Source organism: Meles meles, chromosome 9 (genome assembly GCF_922984935.1).
Source record: "Meles meles chromosome 9, mMelMel3.1 paternal haplotype, whole genome shotgun sequence".
Lineage (NCBI taxonomy): Eukaryota > Metazoa > Chordata > Mammalia > Carnivora > Mustelidae > Meles > Meles meles.
In genome coordinates, this window is record NC_060074.1 from 67,088,073 (window position 1) to 67,106,720 (window position 18,648).

Here is an 18,648-nt window from a genome sequence, read left to right on the forward strand (position 1 = left end):
AAGAGGAGATAGCAGTTGGTAATCAGACTGTAAGCTGTTTGGATTTGATATTTTTAGCTATGGACAATTTTTGGTCATTTTAGTATAAGGGAGTGGTCATGGTAACAGGTAACAGGTCATGGTAACAGGTAGGTGGAGGTCAGTGTCATAGGAGCTATTGAGGTCAAAAAGCTGATGGACTAAGATACAAGATTGGTTGTTCCCGTACTCACTGAAGTAGCATAAGAGGGTTGTAGGTCTTGGAGCAATGAGGAAAACCAAAGTCTTCAGTGACTGAGGGCAGTGGATGACAGTAAAAAGGAAAGAAAAGTGTGATATCCCTAATGACATGAGCCACAAAGATGGGAGAATGCAAGAGTAAAGATCCTAAGCCAGTACTAGAGATGAGAAGAATACTGAGGTGTGAGGGGTGAGATGTGAGAAGGCTTCTGGGGAGGCTTCAAGAAAAAATGTAGTTTCAATCAAGAAAAGGACGAGGATCTAGCATTCTTTAAAATTAAGGCTGTAGGGGAACTTATAGAATGTCCTTCAATGATCAGGACTCTCACCGCAACCTTCTGTACACCCTTCTTGTGTATCTTTAAAAGTTAGCCTACAAGTCTTCTCTGAGAAGCCTTCTCTTTTGTATTTTTCACACTATTATTATGATTTATTTGTTTCTGTTTGCTTTTATATTGTTAGTACCTTATGTGAAGATGTACCTTAAGTCTTTATGCCCTTACCTGACATAGCATTTGACATATGATAGGAGCTTAGTAAATATTTGCAGAATTGGATTTAAAAAGATGTGGTGTTTCATTTTTAAGAACTTGAAAAAAATAAATGTCAAAAAGTAAAAAAAAAAAAAAGTAGAATTTGCTTTTTTAGTCAAAGTCTTTGAGACCTAAGATACAGTGAATGAGCACTAAATTAAGAGTGGGGAAACTTAAATTCTTCCTAATATTGTCATTACCTTTGTAATCATAGCAAATTCGTTTTCTTCTCTTTGTATCCTTCTTTCCTCTTTTTTTTGTTTGTTAGTAATAATGTTGATATTGTAGCATTCAAACATTTACATTAATGCATTAAAACATATTTTGAAATAAAGCATTAGGTTAGTGGCAGAGTAAGAAAGAAACTGCTGGGAAAAAGAGTGAAATAATAGTTAGGACTACACAATTGTAATAGTCTAAAAGAGCAAAATGGCTCTGTGGTTTCAGGCAAAAGAAAGGAACAGATGTAATAGTCTGGATTCCTGCCTTAAGTCCTCTAGTTAGTTAGCATGTATAGCAGTCTCTCATGAGTAAGAATTTCCTCCTAGGCACATATGCTTATGTGTCTATGTTTAAACAATTATGTTTTCTCTTCTTCTATCAGAAATATCTGAAGGAAAGGTATTACAGTAATTTCCCTCATATCACACTTACATTCTGAGTACTCTAACTGAATCTTTCCCCTATCCATTAAAGCTAAACAAATTCACTGCATAAAGTCCAGTCAGTTGTGTTTGACAAAGACATATCACATTTTTTAGGCTTGATTTATTCTCAGAAGTTATCTATTCTCTATCAAGGAACATGGGCACTGAGAGAATCTTCCCAGTGGTCACCTATAGATTATAAAAACAGGGTCATGGGGTATGGGAAAGGTGATTCACTGTAAAGTGGCCTCCTTTTTAAGTTATTCTTTATCTTAAATCTATATTACACATTGATTGCCTCAGTATTTGAATGTTTCATACCGAGAGAAGAGTAAGATACTTAAACAGTTCTTGGTGATGTATTGCATGATTGCCATGTTGAAAGAAGTGATTTGATAAGTTTCAACAGTCAAATGAGAAACATTGTTTATGTTTTTTTCTTCAAGTAACGTCGTCTTTCTTTTTTTTTTAAATTTAAATTCAATTAATTAACATATAGTGTATTATTAGTTTCAGAGGTAGAGTTTAGTAATTCATCAGTTGCATATAACAGCCTGTGTTCATTACATCAAGAGACTTCATGTTTTTATGACATATATTAGAGATGTCTTTTTTTTTCTTTTTTGGCCTGGTTCATTTGTTTACTATAAAATGTAATGGTGTAAATTTTGTTTTCTATAAAGTTGTCATAAATCTGTATGTTTATTTCATCTTTTAGAATGATCAGGTTCTTCAGGGCTTCTCTGTGGACAAAGGAGAATTCACGTGTCCTCTCTGTAGGCAGTTTGCTAACAGTGTTCTTCCTTGTTATCCTGGGAGCAATGTGGAAAGTAACCTTTGGCAACGTCCTAGTAACAAAAGCATACAAGATCTCATAAAGGAAGTGGAAGAGCTGCAGGGACGGCCGGGAGCTTTCCCAGTAAGCATCAGTGTAAGGCAGATATATCCTGGTAAACTCAGCTCTGTGTTCAGCTCTCATTTTTGTTCCTTTCATTTTCATTCCTTTCTAAATTACTCTGGACCTTTGAACCCTTTTTTTTTTTTTTTTGGACCTTTAAACATTTAACAGCAATTGCTTTTAGATGTTTTTCTCTTCTATTTGTGGTTACTAAAAACAAAAATGATAATAATGGAACAAATTATTACCAAAGACTATACTTTTCCTTAGTCCAAATTGCTATAGTTTTAATATACTTCTTCCAGATCATGAAGTTCTATAAGCTTAGATATGGTTAGACTCTTTTAAGATGTTGATATCTTTTAAAAACAAAGCCAAATAAATAAATTACTTATATATGTATTTTGTCATGTGAAGCATAGTCTAATCATTTAAAAATATGCCCATGAGGTATATTAGGATTAAGGTGATATTTATACACACACACACACACACACTTTATATGTATGTAATTATAGATTTATGTATAATTTATTTGTGTGTGTATCAGATAAAATATCGTATACTTGATTGAACCATTCACTGAAGTCAGTCTACTTTACTGTGGGATTTGGTGAACCCATCTTTTATCCCATCCAGTAGGATTTATTTATTTGATTTAAATATTTAAATACTACACTTTCATTATAGATTTAGGATATAGTATCTGAAAGAAGTGATAACTGTGCCTAGTTTAAGCAGTGAATTTATGAAAACTATTAATATTTGACTTTTGAAACATATATTCATAGTTAAATGCTACTCAAAGATCTCTTTCCTCACAGTTTCTTTTCTCAGTTGAAGACTAATTTTAGAATCTGTGGGTTTTTTTTCCCCTTGGTAAATCCAAATTTTTATGTGTTTAAAATATGCTCAAAGCAAGGGACATCAATATTAGTCTTTGAGAAGAGAATGTAAATGAAAGATTGCTTATCAACATGGAAATTGTTCTAAAATATTATTTTAATGACATTTATTCATTTCTTTAGAATATAGGTTTGTGTGGTTAATTCACGGTTAGATTATAGGCTAACCAATCACAATATAGAATTAGGATAAAATAGGAGAAGATATTTCTTGATCTATTTTATCTTTGTGCACTAAGTATATTTATAGTGGATAGCTAATGTACATCTGTTTTAACTTTTTAACTTTTAATTTCCTAATGAATTCATGTGATAAACATTGTATTGTTGGACTATTTTAGAGAAAATGAATATGAATAAACTTGATATGTATGTTTGCATTTTTTTACAGTCAGAAACCAACTTAAGTAAAGAAATGGAATCTGTAATGAAAGATATCAAAAATACTACTCAGAAAAAGTATAGAGACTATAGCAAGACCCCAGGTTCACCAGACAATGATTTTCTCTTTATGTATTCTGTTGCTAGGTAGGTATACATGGTATATACTTTAATATTTACTTTCTCTGAATAGTTGGTTTTTGTTTTATTTATGCCATTAATATTTATTTGAAGAAAGGGTACGTATTTTTTATGGTGCTTGAAATTATGGCTAGTTTTCAAACCTTCTCAAAGGATCATAAAATGTAGGTTTCCTTCATTTTCTGAAGAGTTTTTATTTTCATGAAATATTGGGTGAAGTGTTATTACATATTATAGAATATGTGGGAAAAAGTATATTATTAACATTTTGGGACAGATGTCTACCTCGAAGCATGTGAGTATTAAATATGAAGTGTCTTGTTAAGAAATCACTGTTCAAGTCCTGTCAAAAAGTAATAATACTGAAAAGGAATATATTGTAATATGTTAAACACTTTTAATTTCTTTTTAATTTATTTTAAGTAAGAAGAACTTACTTTGTTTGTTTTAAGCTAGTAAAACAGTAATATCCTGTAGGTGGTTTAGAAAATCAGATGAGGGAGATGGAGCTAGTGATCAGGCAAGTCCTAAGCCTATATTAGTAGCTAGTCCAGCATTCCAGAAAACAGTACCTCTGTTTACCGAATTACTATATTCAGGTTTTATTATATTTCCAAGGAACCTCTGTTTTCAGAGATACTCCTCATCTTTCAGTGTACGTAGGATTAGTCTAATTGACTGAGGGGGTGTTTAGTAACTAAGAAATGGTTCCAAGCAGGGATTTTAGAAAACGTAATTAAATGAAAATGGAGAACCATAAAAGAAGTAAATAGGCAAGAAGCAGACACAATTAGAAACTTGTAAACACATTCTGCCAGAATTGATGTTGTAGACCTCTGGATATCTCTAGAAGTATATACTTTTTTGGTATATTGTCCCAAATAGTATTATGATACGAAAGATTTAGAGAGAGAATATAATTTGAATGTCATGCAGCAAATGAGTGCCATGGAGGGCTACAACTCAGATCTGAGTCAAGGTCTATTTTACTTTCAATTATTGTCCTTCTTTTTCCTTCCTGTATTCAACTTTTATAGGTCATATGTACATGCAGTTCACCAGGGCCAATCTCTCTGCCCCATTCATGGCCCAGAGGGTAACAAGAGTAAATGAACTATGTGTAGGCTTTAGAACCCAGGAAAAAAGGAACCAGACTTAGGCAAATTACAAGCAAGTTAGAGCTCGAGATAAGGAAACATTAGTCTTTAGTTGAAGAATGCAAACGCCAGACATGGATTGATGTAATAGAATCTAATGGATTGGGAAGTAACTTTCTAGTCTGTACATTCCTAAGCTATTGTTGTTATTTATCCAGAATGCTTCAGGAGAAGATATAACAGTTAATTCAGCATTTTGTGTCTGGAGAGTTACCCGCTGCATACTTGCAATAAAATACACTTTATGTGAAAACTAACTTGAGTATGATTTAATTTTGCCATGGTTTCAAGATTTTAAAAATCTTCTATACCATATTGCGGTAATAATGTTGTAGAAAATTGAGATGAATATAGACCAACTCAGTTATGCCATGTATATATGTGTCTGTTTATATAGATGTGTATATGTGTGTGTGTATATATATATGTGTGTGCATGTGTGTAAATACTGTATTTATGTTTCTTATGTATTTATGCTTATGTATTTTTCTTAGGATTGATCTTATAAGAAAATTCTGGGTGAATAGGAATGATCTCTCCATGGAATTTTTTTATAGTATGATAAATCAAATGCCTTGACTTTAGTTTAGTGGAAGTTTTAGATTCCTATTTCTTAAATATATAAATTGTTTTCTTCCTATATAGCTTGCTCTGGTAATAGACTTTTTAGGTCAACATATTTTGGTTTTTCTCATTTATTGGGAAGCAGGGACAGATATCAAATGTTATTTACTATGGATGTATATAGAGAAACAGAAAATGTGTTCTCCTTCCATTTTTCTCTGATTGCTCATGATAAACTCCAAAGCAACAGATAATGCTTCTGAAAATCAGAGTATGTAACCCTTAAAACACTCATTATCCTTTGGTTAAAGTTACACAGACCATTGTGAAGTTCTCACAGTGAGATTGCATGCCTTCTCTAAGTTTTACTTAGTTATTAAAGAGAAAACAAAAACCAAATTAGCTAAAAAAAATTAACAAAAACATGAATTGAGAGAAAAAAAGATGTTGTATCCTATTTGGATAGAATGTAATTTTCTCAAGGTAAGAAACTGGTCTTTATAGGTATCTAATACCTAGCATATAACATTATTTCACAAATATGTATGATTACAGATTATGATTATTTTCATGCCTAAAAGGTAGGCATTAAAATATTTGATAATATTTAAAATGCTAAAAATGTTTAAGGGAACTATTTAGAAGTAAACTTATTTTGAGTTATTTAACTTTTAAATTAAATATTGTGATTCTTTTTTTTTTTTAAAGATTTTATTTATTTATTTGACAGACAGAGATCACAAGTAGGCAGAGATCACAAGTAGGCAGAGAGGCAGGCAGAGAGAGGAGGAAGCCGGCTCCCTGATGAGCAGAGAGCCCGATGTGGGACTCGATCCCAGGACCCTGGGATCATGACCTGAGCCGAAGGTAGAGGTTTTAACTCACTGAGCCACGCAGGCGCCCCAAATATTGTGATTCTTAAATGTATAATTCATTAGGATGAGCACATTTATTTGTATTTGACATTAGGAATTGGAATAGAAAACAGCCCTTGTTTCCCAGAGCTGAGTTTTTCTCCACTGAATGAGCAATTTAGTTTGTTTTTTACGGAACTTAAGTTTTTTTGTAGTTTAGGAACAAAATATTTCTAATGGTTAAGTAGCCTGTAAAGCTGTTAATTTTAGTAATTGTTTTAGAGGATTTTTTTGTTTTGTTTTTTTTGGGGTTTTTTGGTAGAGCGCCTTATCCCTTTGTTTTTTATTTGCATGGTGACGCCTTGGAGGATTTTTTGAGGGCAGCAGAGAAGAAATTGTTGGAATGGTATCTTTCTCTTACATTAAAATTAATCAAAATTACTATATTCAGGTTTTATTATATTTCCAAAGAACAGTCTGTTGCAAATACCATTCAGATGGATTATGGAAGGTTAATTTGAGGGAAGAAAGCTTTCCTCATTTAAATACCAGTTCATTATTTCTTAATTGAAACAATAAATGAGACTAATTTTAATAATTGATTTTTCCAAGGGTTTTGGACTCAGGTTACATATAGCCTAGAGGTATTGGTGAGTGACACTCGGCCTGTGCATAGTGAGAAACATTTAAATGGAAAGAAGATGAAACACGAATAACTGGGATATAGCTGGAACGATATGTTTAAGTCACAGTGGGTGAACTGCTCAGTAGAGTGAGTCAACTTACTTTACATACTAGTTGCATTATAAGTTTAAACTTTATAAACGAAGTATTTTCAAAATAAAAGGAATGTTTGCTAAAATACCAAATTATGAATCCTTTTTAAAGCCAAGAAATTCTTTGATAAAATACCTTTCCTTCCCCTCCCCACCCTTTTCATGTCTGAATTTAAGGGAATGGAAGGAAAGGTCAACAAAAGAAAGAGAATAAGCTATGGGGACTAAAGAGAATCTTACCATTGGTTCCATACCCAAACAAAGAGATTTCTGGTTCCTAAAGTGTTTTTCAGCACTTTGCTATGGTACCATCAGAGATTTAAAAACTATCTGAAATGGTCCCTGCTCTCCAGGAATTTACCATTAGTTGGAGAGACAAAACCAATATACATCAGTCCATATAAAACAGAATAGAGCTTGTTTTTAAAAATATCATATCAAAAAAGTGCTATAGAACTTTAAAAGGGAAGATGAACAAATTGAAATATAAAGTATTTGGAAATGTTTCTTTCCTGTCTCAAGAAAAGGGAATTAATTCTTCCTAACTCCTAGAAGAGTTAGAGCTTGAGCTGAATCTTGTATAATATAGCCTATGGTATGAATGAAGATATTTTTTCTCTCTGAGGTATTGGGTAACTTGCTCAACCAGTAAGTGGTAGGCTTAGGTCTTGAACCCACACGGACATCAGTACGGGTTTGAGTGTCTCTGTGTGTGCATGCGTATACACACATTTGTTTTTTAAATTATAGCTCTAAAAATAGAAGTTCATACCAAAAGAGAGTGGAGAGGGGATAGAAGGGAAAGCAGACCTCAGTCATGCAAAAAGAAGCTGGAGCATAGTTGGAGGAGTTTTTAAATGGAATATGTAGGTGGGCGCCAAGATAGGCTGTAAGTAATCTTTCTCATTATTATTTCAGTTACAGATATTTTTTACTTTTTTTTTAATTCTTTTTTTTCTTTCCAAACTAATTGGAATAGATTTGTGTTAGGAATATAAAAAGTAGAGTCTACTTTTCTTGGGAACAATCTTTATTTTTCCATCATCCATTCAGGAGGGCAGAAACAGAATATTGTGTTGGGATTTTCAACAGTTAGAGAAGATCAGACAGACATAGGGCATATGACATGTTTGTGTGTTCCATTCTCTAACAAGTTTCAACTTAAAGGGCTAGTTTTGATGTAAGTGAAATCAGGAAAAGCTGAGGGTTAGGGCCTCTGACATACTGATTTTTAAAGTCCTAGGTTATTACATGACACTAACCATTTGGATAGGTAGGTTTTTTTTTTGTTTTGTTTTGTTTTGTTTTTAATGTCAGGAGGAATGGTTTTTTTAGAGATTTTCTAGCCATAATCTGAAATAATTAGATTTAGTAGTTTTCTTTCAAATATTCTCTAAAATCAAACTCCTGGTAACATGTTTATCAGCCTTTGAAGTATTTTATTTGATGATTGAATAAACAGAATTGTTCTTATATTTATATCTTAATGAATATTTTTGCAAACTGTGCTAAAATAAAAGTTGACATTCTGGTTCTGACATTCGTTTGTAAAAATTGATCGTGTTTCTGGTTAGCTCTTTTAAAAGTACAATCTAGGAAATCTTAGTTTTTATAAGAGAATATAGCCGTTAATTTTTTTCTACAGATTAGGCAACAGAAGATTTGTGAAAACAAAATATATTGATCTCATTTATATTCCCTTGATGAAGGAACACATGCTGGTCTCCGCTCGCTTTCTGTCCACTAATATGAAATCCTTGTCCCTGCTTCCTTGCTGGTAGGTTTTTAGAAGTTCAGTGAGCAATGCAAATCGCCTGAAGGGTGGAAAATTCCCTTGTCACACAGATGCCCTTATCAGCAGCAACCAGATGGAGCTCTGAGCAGGAACATTATCAATGTGAAATTGCTTTTCCCCCACCCCAGTAGAGAGGATTAAAACATTCCTTTAAAAATGGGTGGCAGATATACAGATTTAAGAATATTAATTTTGTTAACAGTTTGCATTTATAAGTAAATATATGAAAATAATGTTTCAAAAACATTTTGTGTTAAAATACAACCCAAACCAGTTCAGACTGTTTTAAGTAAAATAGAATCCTGTTCTTCCTTGAATTCATTTGCAAAGTAAGCTTAAAATTTTGCCTTTTTTTTTTTTTAAGATGAGGATATCTCATTGCTAATGTCAAATGCATATTTAGGATATAAATTAGTTTATTCAGTTTTAGCAGTGGCAAATGAAGATGTGTTTAAGTTTATTAATACTGTTGAAGTAAAAATACATGCATTATATCACTCACAATTTTCATTTATTCTGACAAAGTTCATTGGCTATTTTACTATTTTTTTGAGTAAATCTTTAGATTCTGAAGCAATTTGATTTTTAAAATGTCAATTTACTAATTGTAACTAATCTGTAAGCTAAAAATTGCTAAGTGTAATTTCAGATCTATATGAAATTTTTGATGTTTAGCAGTGTCAGGAGTTACACAGTGTACTTTAATAAAACTGCAGTTTCAGAAGTCTGTAGAAGAGGCTACTGTTCATTATATGTGTTGTTCATACCTACTATGATGTTAGTGATTTTGTTTAATATTGATATCTAGAAACTCTCTAAGCTCTAGTGAGTGATAATCATTTCTCTGATAGAAAGTTGGTATGCCCTTGTGTTTTAGATGACAGTAACCACCTACTACTCAGTGTCTAACAGTTGGGTATAAGCTCTTTCACCAGATTCATGTGCGGGTTTATGAAGTGTGTTGCTGTTGTTTTCCTTAAGGCCCAGTTTTTAGTATTTGCCAACATTTGGGGTTTTACAACAATTACATTTATGATGTGTATAGTTTTGAGGTTATAAATATGAACATATAAGGATATGTTTCCCTTTTTATTTCTAAATATCAGATAAAATATTATTACAGATATTCCATAAACTATTCATAAAGTTCTTCAACTTTATTATTTAGGTTCATTCAGACATATCAGTAAAACAAATTAAAAAGTATCGCTTCAGCCTAATTGAGGTATATTTTAATGCTTTACTTACAGAACCAATTTGGAACTTGAGTTAATTCATCGGGGAGGCAATTTGTGTTCAGGTGGTGCAAGCACAGCTGGCAAACGCTCTTGCTTAAGTAAGTAGTAAAAGTGTAAATTTAAAAACATTTTAAATTATGTCATTTTTGAAAGCCTATACAAGCAAAGTGGTCTTTTGATGTATTTTCAGATTCTTTTTATATGACATATAATGGTGATTATATGCTTTAAATGGCTAATCTTATACTTAAAAGAATCATATGAATATTTAGCTCTTTGTATACTATGATTGCTCAGTAAATAAATGCCATACCAAAGGATCAGATTTACATTGGCTCAAAATTAAACAGTGTGGTATCCTTGGCTATAAAAAATTATCTTCAAACTTAAATTTTTTAAAAGAATTTTTACATTGTCTAGATTTAAGAAAATATTTTTATAAAAATAATTTGTGTTGCCTGCAGATTCCTATAATATACAGTGTTGCTGTTAATTAATGAAGGCATTGTACTATATTTTAATGTGAACATTAAAATGTATTAAAAGTATGGATGTTTGGTTTTATTTATGAATATACTTTATATTGTAAAATGAGCATGATTCTTCAGTACTTCTTGTAAGGGTAGGTTTGAGAGAAGTGTCATTTGGAGCTAATGTAGATCCTTCAGAGTGATGGTATCACTATTTAGCAATTGTTTAGAGAATTAATGTGAATACTAGGGGTAATATTACATAATGTCAGGTATAGCTAATTATTAGCCCCAAATCACTGGAGTTAAAATATTACCTAACATGACTGGTACAGAAAATAAAAATTGTTAAAATACATAATGTATTCTTTTGAAAAATGAATATATTTTCTTAAATGCTAAAAATATTAGTAATTAATAAAAATTATCAACACATAGGTTTTTCAAAAATATATGTGTGTACTTAAAGATTTTATTTATTTATTTGAAAGAGAGAGAAAGATGAAATAGTGAGAGAGAGCTCGAGTGGGGAGGAGAGGGAGATGCAGGCTCCCTGCTTAGCAAGGAGCCTGATGCTGGTCTTGATTCCAGGACTCTGAGATCATGATCAGCCAAAGGCAGATACTTAACCGACGAGCCACCCAGGCACCCCAAAATATATGTGTATTATTATGAAAGATATATACGTGACTTGGGGATGATTTCAAAGCAAGGGACTGATCAAAAACATCTTAAAATATTCATTGATTTTAATTAATTAATTAATTTTTAAGTAGGCTCTACGTCCAGCAGGGAGCCCAACATGGGGCTTGAACTCATCACCATGAGATAGAGACCTGAGCTGGGATCAGGAGTTAGATGCTTAACTGACTGAGCCAGCCAGATGCCTCTCTTGAAATTTTTAATGTAAAGATACAAACTTATGTGAAATTTCAACTGAGTTACTTTTAAAATTCTAATTGTATTAGATTTTGATTTTTTTTTTCTTTGTTATCACTTGGTTTCTAGAAATGTAAGGTTTTGGAAGTTATTTTTTACTGAATATCTAGAATTTACTGACTTTTATATACGTAAGCCCTACTTACACCCAGTGATTTAGTATTATGTTTTAAAGGAGAAGTTGTTGATACATAAGAGTTTTAGCTTCTAGACTGTTTGAATTAGCAAAAACTGTAAGTTCACTTACTTTATCTTTTCTTATTATTCTTATTATCTTTCTTATTATTCTTAATTGTTGTTTTGCATTGGTTAATAATATTCCAGAAATTGTTATATTAGGAAGTATTTAGTAAAGGAATTTCAGTCTTATGTTCAAAAGCTCTACTTCAGGGGCGCCTGGGTGGCTCAGCGGGGTAAGGCCTCTGCCTTCGGCTTGGGTCATGATCCAGAGTCCTGGGATCGAGCCCCATGTCGGGCCCTCTGCTCAGCAGGGAGCCGTTTCGTTTCCTCCTCTCTCTCTGCCTGCCTCTCTGCCTACTTGTGATCTCTGCCTGTCAAATAAATAAATAAAATCTTAAAAAAAAAAAAAAAAGCTCTACTTCATTTTTTTCCCCCCGAGGTACTTAAATTTATCCAGAGACTTGTAAATACGAACTTATTCAGAATCTTAAAAATGCTGGTATAAAATTCTAGCAATTACCACTTCAATTAGCATCCTTAATTTAAATTTAAATTATTAAATTGATAGTTACTTCCACTTTCATTTCTTTTATTTCCCCTTTCATGAATAAGCAATCAAAATGTGCCAGTATAGAAAAGGTCCTGAAGAAGATCATCCTAAATCTAAATTTAATACTATTTTTGGTTTTCTTTTTTTTTCCATTTTATTTATTTTTTTCAGCGTAACAGTATTCATTCTTTTTGCACAACACCCAGTGCTCCATGCAAAACATGCCCTCCCCATTACCCACCACCTGTTCCCCCAACCTCCCACCCCTGACCCTTCAAAACCCTCAGGTTGCCCCAACCTCCCACCCCTGACCCTTCAAAACCCTCAGGTTGTTTTTCAGAGTCCATAGTCTCTTATGGTTCACCTCCCCTCCCCAATGTCCATAGCCCGCTCCCCCCTCCCAATCCCACCTCCCCCCAGCAACCCCCAGTTTGTTTTGTGAGATTAAGAGTCATTTATGGTTTGTCTCCCTCCCAATCCCATCTTGTTTCATTTATTCTTCTCCTATCCCCCTACCCCCCCCATGTTGCTTCTCCATGTCCTCATATCAGGGAGATCATATGATAGTTGTCTTTCTCCGATTGACTTATTTCACTAAGCATGATATGCTCTAGTTCCATCCACGTCGTCACAAATGGCAAGATTTCATTTCTTTTGATGGCTGCATAGTATTCCATTGTGTATAATGATTTGTGTCAGTCCTTTTTCCCCCAACCTTTATTGAAGTATGATTGACAATTTATATTGTATACAGTTGTATAGGTTGTACAACATGTGCTTTTTGCTTTTAGTTTCCATATGATTTATTACTGTTTAATTGCTTACACATTATTTATCCTGATGTAGAATGTATTTTATGTTGTATAAAATCCACTATTTTGCAAGTGTATAAACTTAAAGTATTTGTTATTTACACAAGCCTAACTCAAACCTGATTTGTTGAACACCAGAACTTAAATTGATGGTGTGTCTTAGGACCTTAGATGAAGTATTTCATTTTTTCATTTTCCAGTAGAATTTTAATGGTATTATTAAAGATTCTCTCTTTTCTCTAGAGATTCCTCATAAGTCAGTATTTTCCTATATCCATTTATTGCTCTTTGTTACCTTTTAAATATTTCATTTTCAAGCATATGTATGTATGTATTTGACAGAGAGAGAGCACAAGTAGGCAGAATAGCAGGCAGAGGGAGAGGGAGAAGCAGGCTCTCTTCTGAGCATGGACCCAGATGTTGGGCTCGATCCCAGGACCCTGAGATCATGATCTGAGCCGAGGGCTGTTGCCTAATGACTGAGCCACCTAGGTGCCCCACATATCTCATTTGTAAAGTGTTTGTTTTTTCATAATGTTTTGGGGAAAGAGTAAGAAAATGTTCCACAATTAAGCAAATGATAGGGAACTTAAACTTTGGAAAAGTGTTCCATTACAACTTCTTGATAAAATTGAAGATTAGTCAAGAAAAGATTTAATAAGTTTTGCCTGGAGCAGCTTGAATGATGCCCAGTATATAATTATGGATGGGGAAACACACACACACACACACCCACACCCATATTTGAGAGCAGGAGAAGATTGATTTTTCTATAACAATGAAAGCAGAAAAATATTACTGGCCAAATTTATACTGGGAGATAAAATTGTAGTGGAACAATGCCATTCAGCACTTACATGTTCAGATTTTTTAAGTAAATAACCAGTACCCAATCATAATAAAAGTTCACTCTTAAATATGCATCTGGGAAATTTTTCAGAGTAAAAAATGAGCAAAATTTATCAACAAAGCAGCATACTATGGTATTTTAATAATACTTAATGTTTGTAATTTTAAAGTTTATGAAATACTTTCACATAAATTATTTAGTCCTATAGAATGACCATGTGAAATAGCTGTTATCACTTTTTCATAGAAAAGGAAGCTGAAATTCAGAGTGGTTGCCTTGCCAAGTCATAAGCTGGCAAATACAGAGCTTGCTTTAGAATCCAGCTATTCTGACTCTAAATTCAGTTATGTAACACATATCCCTTGCTTGTTAGGTGTCCCAAAGGATACAGAACTTTTAAGAACTTTTACTCATGGGTTTAGTCAATGACTTCTTACTGTATACTATTGCCTTGGTATCTTTCCAGGCTCTGCCTGCTAACACTCCTGTTATTTTACCTATTTTCTTTTGTTAACCTTTCACTAAGATTCCTATTTTTGTTTTGGGCCACTCCTTCACATATTTTCTCAAGTCCTGATTCCTTCTTCCTTGGATACCAGTTGAGTTTTCTTTTATTTTTCACCAGTTTGCTGGCTGGTTCCCCCTCGTTTGAGATCATACTTAGCTGGTAAAATCAGTGATGCTTTTGGTGGACATGGCATCTGAACAAGACTATAAAAGATAAGTGAATTTAGGACTTTTTTGAAAATTGATACATACACTGATTAATACCACCAATTTTATTATCAGTAGATGTAGGACAAAGCAGTTGTAAAAATTGAAGGATAACTTTTTGTTAAGAATAAGGTTTTATTAAAATTAGTTAATTTCTTCATTCAGGTAATTTGTAAGTAGATATGGAGCGCCATAGAGTCCAGTGAAGTTAGTAGCACAACAATTTCTCGAGTAAAAATTGTTGAAACCAGTGGCTAGGGTGTGATGGAAGGAAGAGGTGTCATTTGATAAATTATTAATCTTGGGGAAAGTTTTTAAAAAATGTCTATCTTTAGGTAAACAACATCTTTCCCTATCTTTGGGTCTCAGGCTTTCTGCATATTACTGTTGTTTAAGAAGCTGCAGTTCTCATCACAAATTAATCTCATGACTTTTTAAAAAAGATTTTAGTTACTTACTTGACACAGAGAGACACACAGTAAGAGAGGGAACACAAGCAGGGGGAGTGGGAGAAGGAGAAGCAGGATCCCCACCAAGCAGGGAGCCCCCTGGGGGGCTCGGTCCCAAGACCCTGGGATCATTACCTGAGCTGAAGGCAGATGCTTAATGACTAAGCCACCCAGGCACCCCGAATTTCATGATTTTATAGAGAGATTAAAAACTAAACTTTAGTTGGGAGGCATTATGGCAGACCTTTGATTTGACAGCTTCATTGGGGGGGCTCTAACTTAAATTTGATACAGTTTATGATCTTATCAAGAATTGATGCATGTGGTGAGTAATTTTGATACAAGTTATGATCTTATCAAGAAATGATGCATGTGTTTTGTTATTCATAGAAAACAATCCAGCTTTGAGGTGTACAGGCAACTTAAAATAATTTTAATTGCTTGAAGAATGAATTTTTGTTGAATTCAGAGTTAGAAGAATTATTTAATGTTAATTTCATCCTACCATAAGACTACATAAAGATATTGTTAAGATCACAAAATTTCTTGTAAGTAGTCTGACTTTGTTCTTTAACAGTGGTAAAATTCTAGTATCTATAGCTTATTAAGGTCTGTTTTTAGATTTAAAAATTATGAATTCTATAAATAGGTTGAATAACAACGTTTGTTCTATTCTTTTTGTTACCCCATATAACAAGAGGAAAATTTGGCCACCAAATCATTATAACAGTCAAAATGCATAAGTTAATATAAAAAATGTGGAAATTGCCTCCTGATTCTATTCTTTGTGAATAGACAGATGATTTGGGAGCTAGCTATTTTACCTCATGGATTCTCTTCCTCTTTGTACCCACCCAAAAGATTGTTATAAGAACTCAATTTTGTAATGTATGTCAAGTCTTCTTACATTATAAGTCTTGACGTTACTGTTTCTACTTCAACACTACCTTTATCAAATTCGGGCATGAATGTGTGTGAGTAAGGAGATCAGAAGTAAGATAAAAGTTAATTTTTAGCTCAGCTTTTTTTTTTTTTTTTAAAGGGGTTAACAGATACTTTGTTGACCTGTTCAGAGATGAGATGAGGTGGTCAGAATGGGATTTATTACCAAAGATTGATATAGTTTATCTATTAACAAAATAGATTGTTAATTATGGGAAGCCTGAGTTAGAGGGACAAGAGTATAGCTTGAAAATTTGACTAAAAGGAGTGGCTTTATTCTTTAAAGTCATTCTGAAGGTTCTATGCTTTGTGGCCAGGTAGTCAGGCCTTCTGGAATTTATGAACTGTGTATTCTAGGAACTAGATACCACAGATAGTAATTTCCAATATCAGGGCATGGGGGCTTAGAGGCCCTCGGATCTTGCTAGGCTTAGGGAAGGGCAACCCTTTCTTAGTTTAGAACTCCTGCCCCTTATATGAGTGCTCAGATTAGACCTGAATTCATGGAGTGTGTCCTTTTCGATAAGGAAGAAATTGGGATTTCCTAAGAAGCTATGTTTTCTTTATCTTTCTTTTGATTACCTATGTGTGGAAGCAGATTTGTGCCTTTCCCCATATTGTTCCACACAGTGTTGCAAACATGAAGCAGGAGGCTGCCTTTTAAACCTTAAAAGTAGAAGGAAAACAGTTCCATAAAAATACTAATGCTATGATACTTGAGGTGACCAGAAAATGATGGCACAATGTGCCGGGGAACGGAGACACAGGAACTCTGGGAGGCAGGAAAGGAACGCAGCACGGAGAACAAGAAGGTACTAATGCTAGCTTTTTCCTTTCACATGTTCCCATACTCACATGGGGGAATAAAACCTGTCTTAAGTAAACAAAGCTCTGCTACTTTATCCCCAAACTTGGCTGTGCCTTTATTGACTAAAAGCAACATAGGATACAGTGCTGGAAGGAGCACTGGTTGGAGATAAAAGATCTGGATTCTAGTCATGTTTGTTATCTTTTGGATTTTAGGGAAGTCACCTAATTTTTTACCTTATTATGAAAATGGGGTTGATAATAGATGTGCTGACTATCGAACATATGTATCGTGGTGAACTTAAAGATCAAGTAATAATAGATAAAATTGAAAGTATGTATACATACATATAGTTTATATATGAAACTGAAGTATTTTATATATATTATTTTATTATTATTAAATTTTTCTTAACCCTTCAAAATTCCTACCATGACTGACATTTTATTCCCTGCCCTGCCTTCTGTGGAGTGGTGAGGAGTGGGATGGGGCAAGATGAGTCAGCTCCTGTCATCCCATGGCATGAACCTCGTGTTTCTTGGGAACCAGAGCTACAGATCTTCCCTTCTTAGAGTTGTTCCTAGACTTCATTTGGGAGTCCTCTCCCATCTTTCTACAGCTAATTTCTCAGAAGTATGTAGAGGAACCAAGGTTAGCTGACTCAGTTGTGAAAGGAGTATATCCACAGCTAGTATATTCACCTTGGATAAATTGGTCAGAACTGTTTCCTTATTTTGATTGGTCAGTTATGGAGAAACTGAGATCCCCCTCCTCCCTCGGTAGTTCAGAGAGTCATTTGTCTAATTGAGATTTTTTTTCACTGACAATTATTTGATCAGAGGTAACTGCGCTGAAAGGACTAAAATCTTGAATGATCTGAAATGCAGACCCAGTTAAGTTTATAGTAAAGTTTACTAAAATCTTGAATGATCTGAAATGCAGACCCAGTTAAGTTTACCAGTTAACAGTGGTACAATTTAACATGGAACCAACTTATAAAAGGTTTTAGGACAGCTCTTTAACACATATTTCTGTTTTAATGACATGAGTTCTACTAAGGAATAAAGATATAAATAGATAAGGAATAGATAAAGATAAAAGATAAGGAATAAAGATATAAAGATAGAAGGGATTGTTAAAGCTTACCTTTTTGTTCCAGCTAAGAGTTCTTATAATGAAAGCATAGGGTTTTGTTTGTTTTGTTTTGTTTTAAGGACAAACCAGTCTTTCAGTGGTAAGGACATGTCTATCTTGTGATTAAGCACATTATAATACTTTAGACTTATCACAGTTATAATGAATTTGATTTTGTATTGCAGAAAATAGAGTTCTTTGTCCCAGGTGAGTTGTCAGAGCACCCAGCATGGGGAAGAAGATGGAGAGAGCAAGTAGGTCAAGCACTGCTCTAGTAGTTAAGAGTTCAGAGGTCAGTCTCTTTGGGGCAATAAAATTAGGGCTGATTAATTAGCCTACTTCTTGGTTACTGAGCCAGTGTGTCATGACAAAAAAGGAAGAGTATAAATCCTTCATGAATTTTATGCTATATTGTATGTTTTTTTATAGGACTGTTGATTTATTCATGCAATATTCAGCATACTTAAAATCCTTCTATATGCCAAGCACTGTGCTAGGCTACAAAGTACAAAGAGGAAGGGACACAATTGTCTTCTTCAGGGAGTGCTCACCATTAACAGGAGAGAAAAACGTGAAAATAATTACTGGACTATATAAGAGTGATAGAGTTAACTCAGGGTTTAGAGAGTGTATAAAGCAAAGTATGGTTATGTCTGTCTCAGTTACGGTATTAGAGAAAACTTTACAGAGGA

The 18,648-nt window shown here is 33.6% G+C and overlaps 1 protein-coding gene across 3 annotated transcripts in view; it reads left to right on the forward strand.

Annotated features, from left to right (window-relative positions):
• The window catches only part of UBR3 (ubiquitin protein ligase E3 component n-recognin 3), a 239,565-nt gene that overhangs the window by 152,960 nt on the left and 67,957 nt on the right, over window positions 1-18,648 (forward strand). For 2 of the 3 annotated variants that reach the window (XM_046018934.1, XM_046018935.1), the window contains exons 28-30: window positions 2,118-2,330; window positions 3,594-3,730; window positions 10,121-10,206. In XM_046018934.1, the coding sequence (XP_045874890.1) occupies window positions 2,118-2,330; window positions 3,594-3,730; window positions 10,121-10,206 (436 nt within the window). The remainder of the gene's footprint in view (window positions 1-2,117; window positions 2,331-3,593; window positions 3,731-10,120; window positions 10,207-18,648) is intronic. The other variant, XM_046018937.1, reaches the window with a different exon arrangement.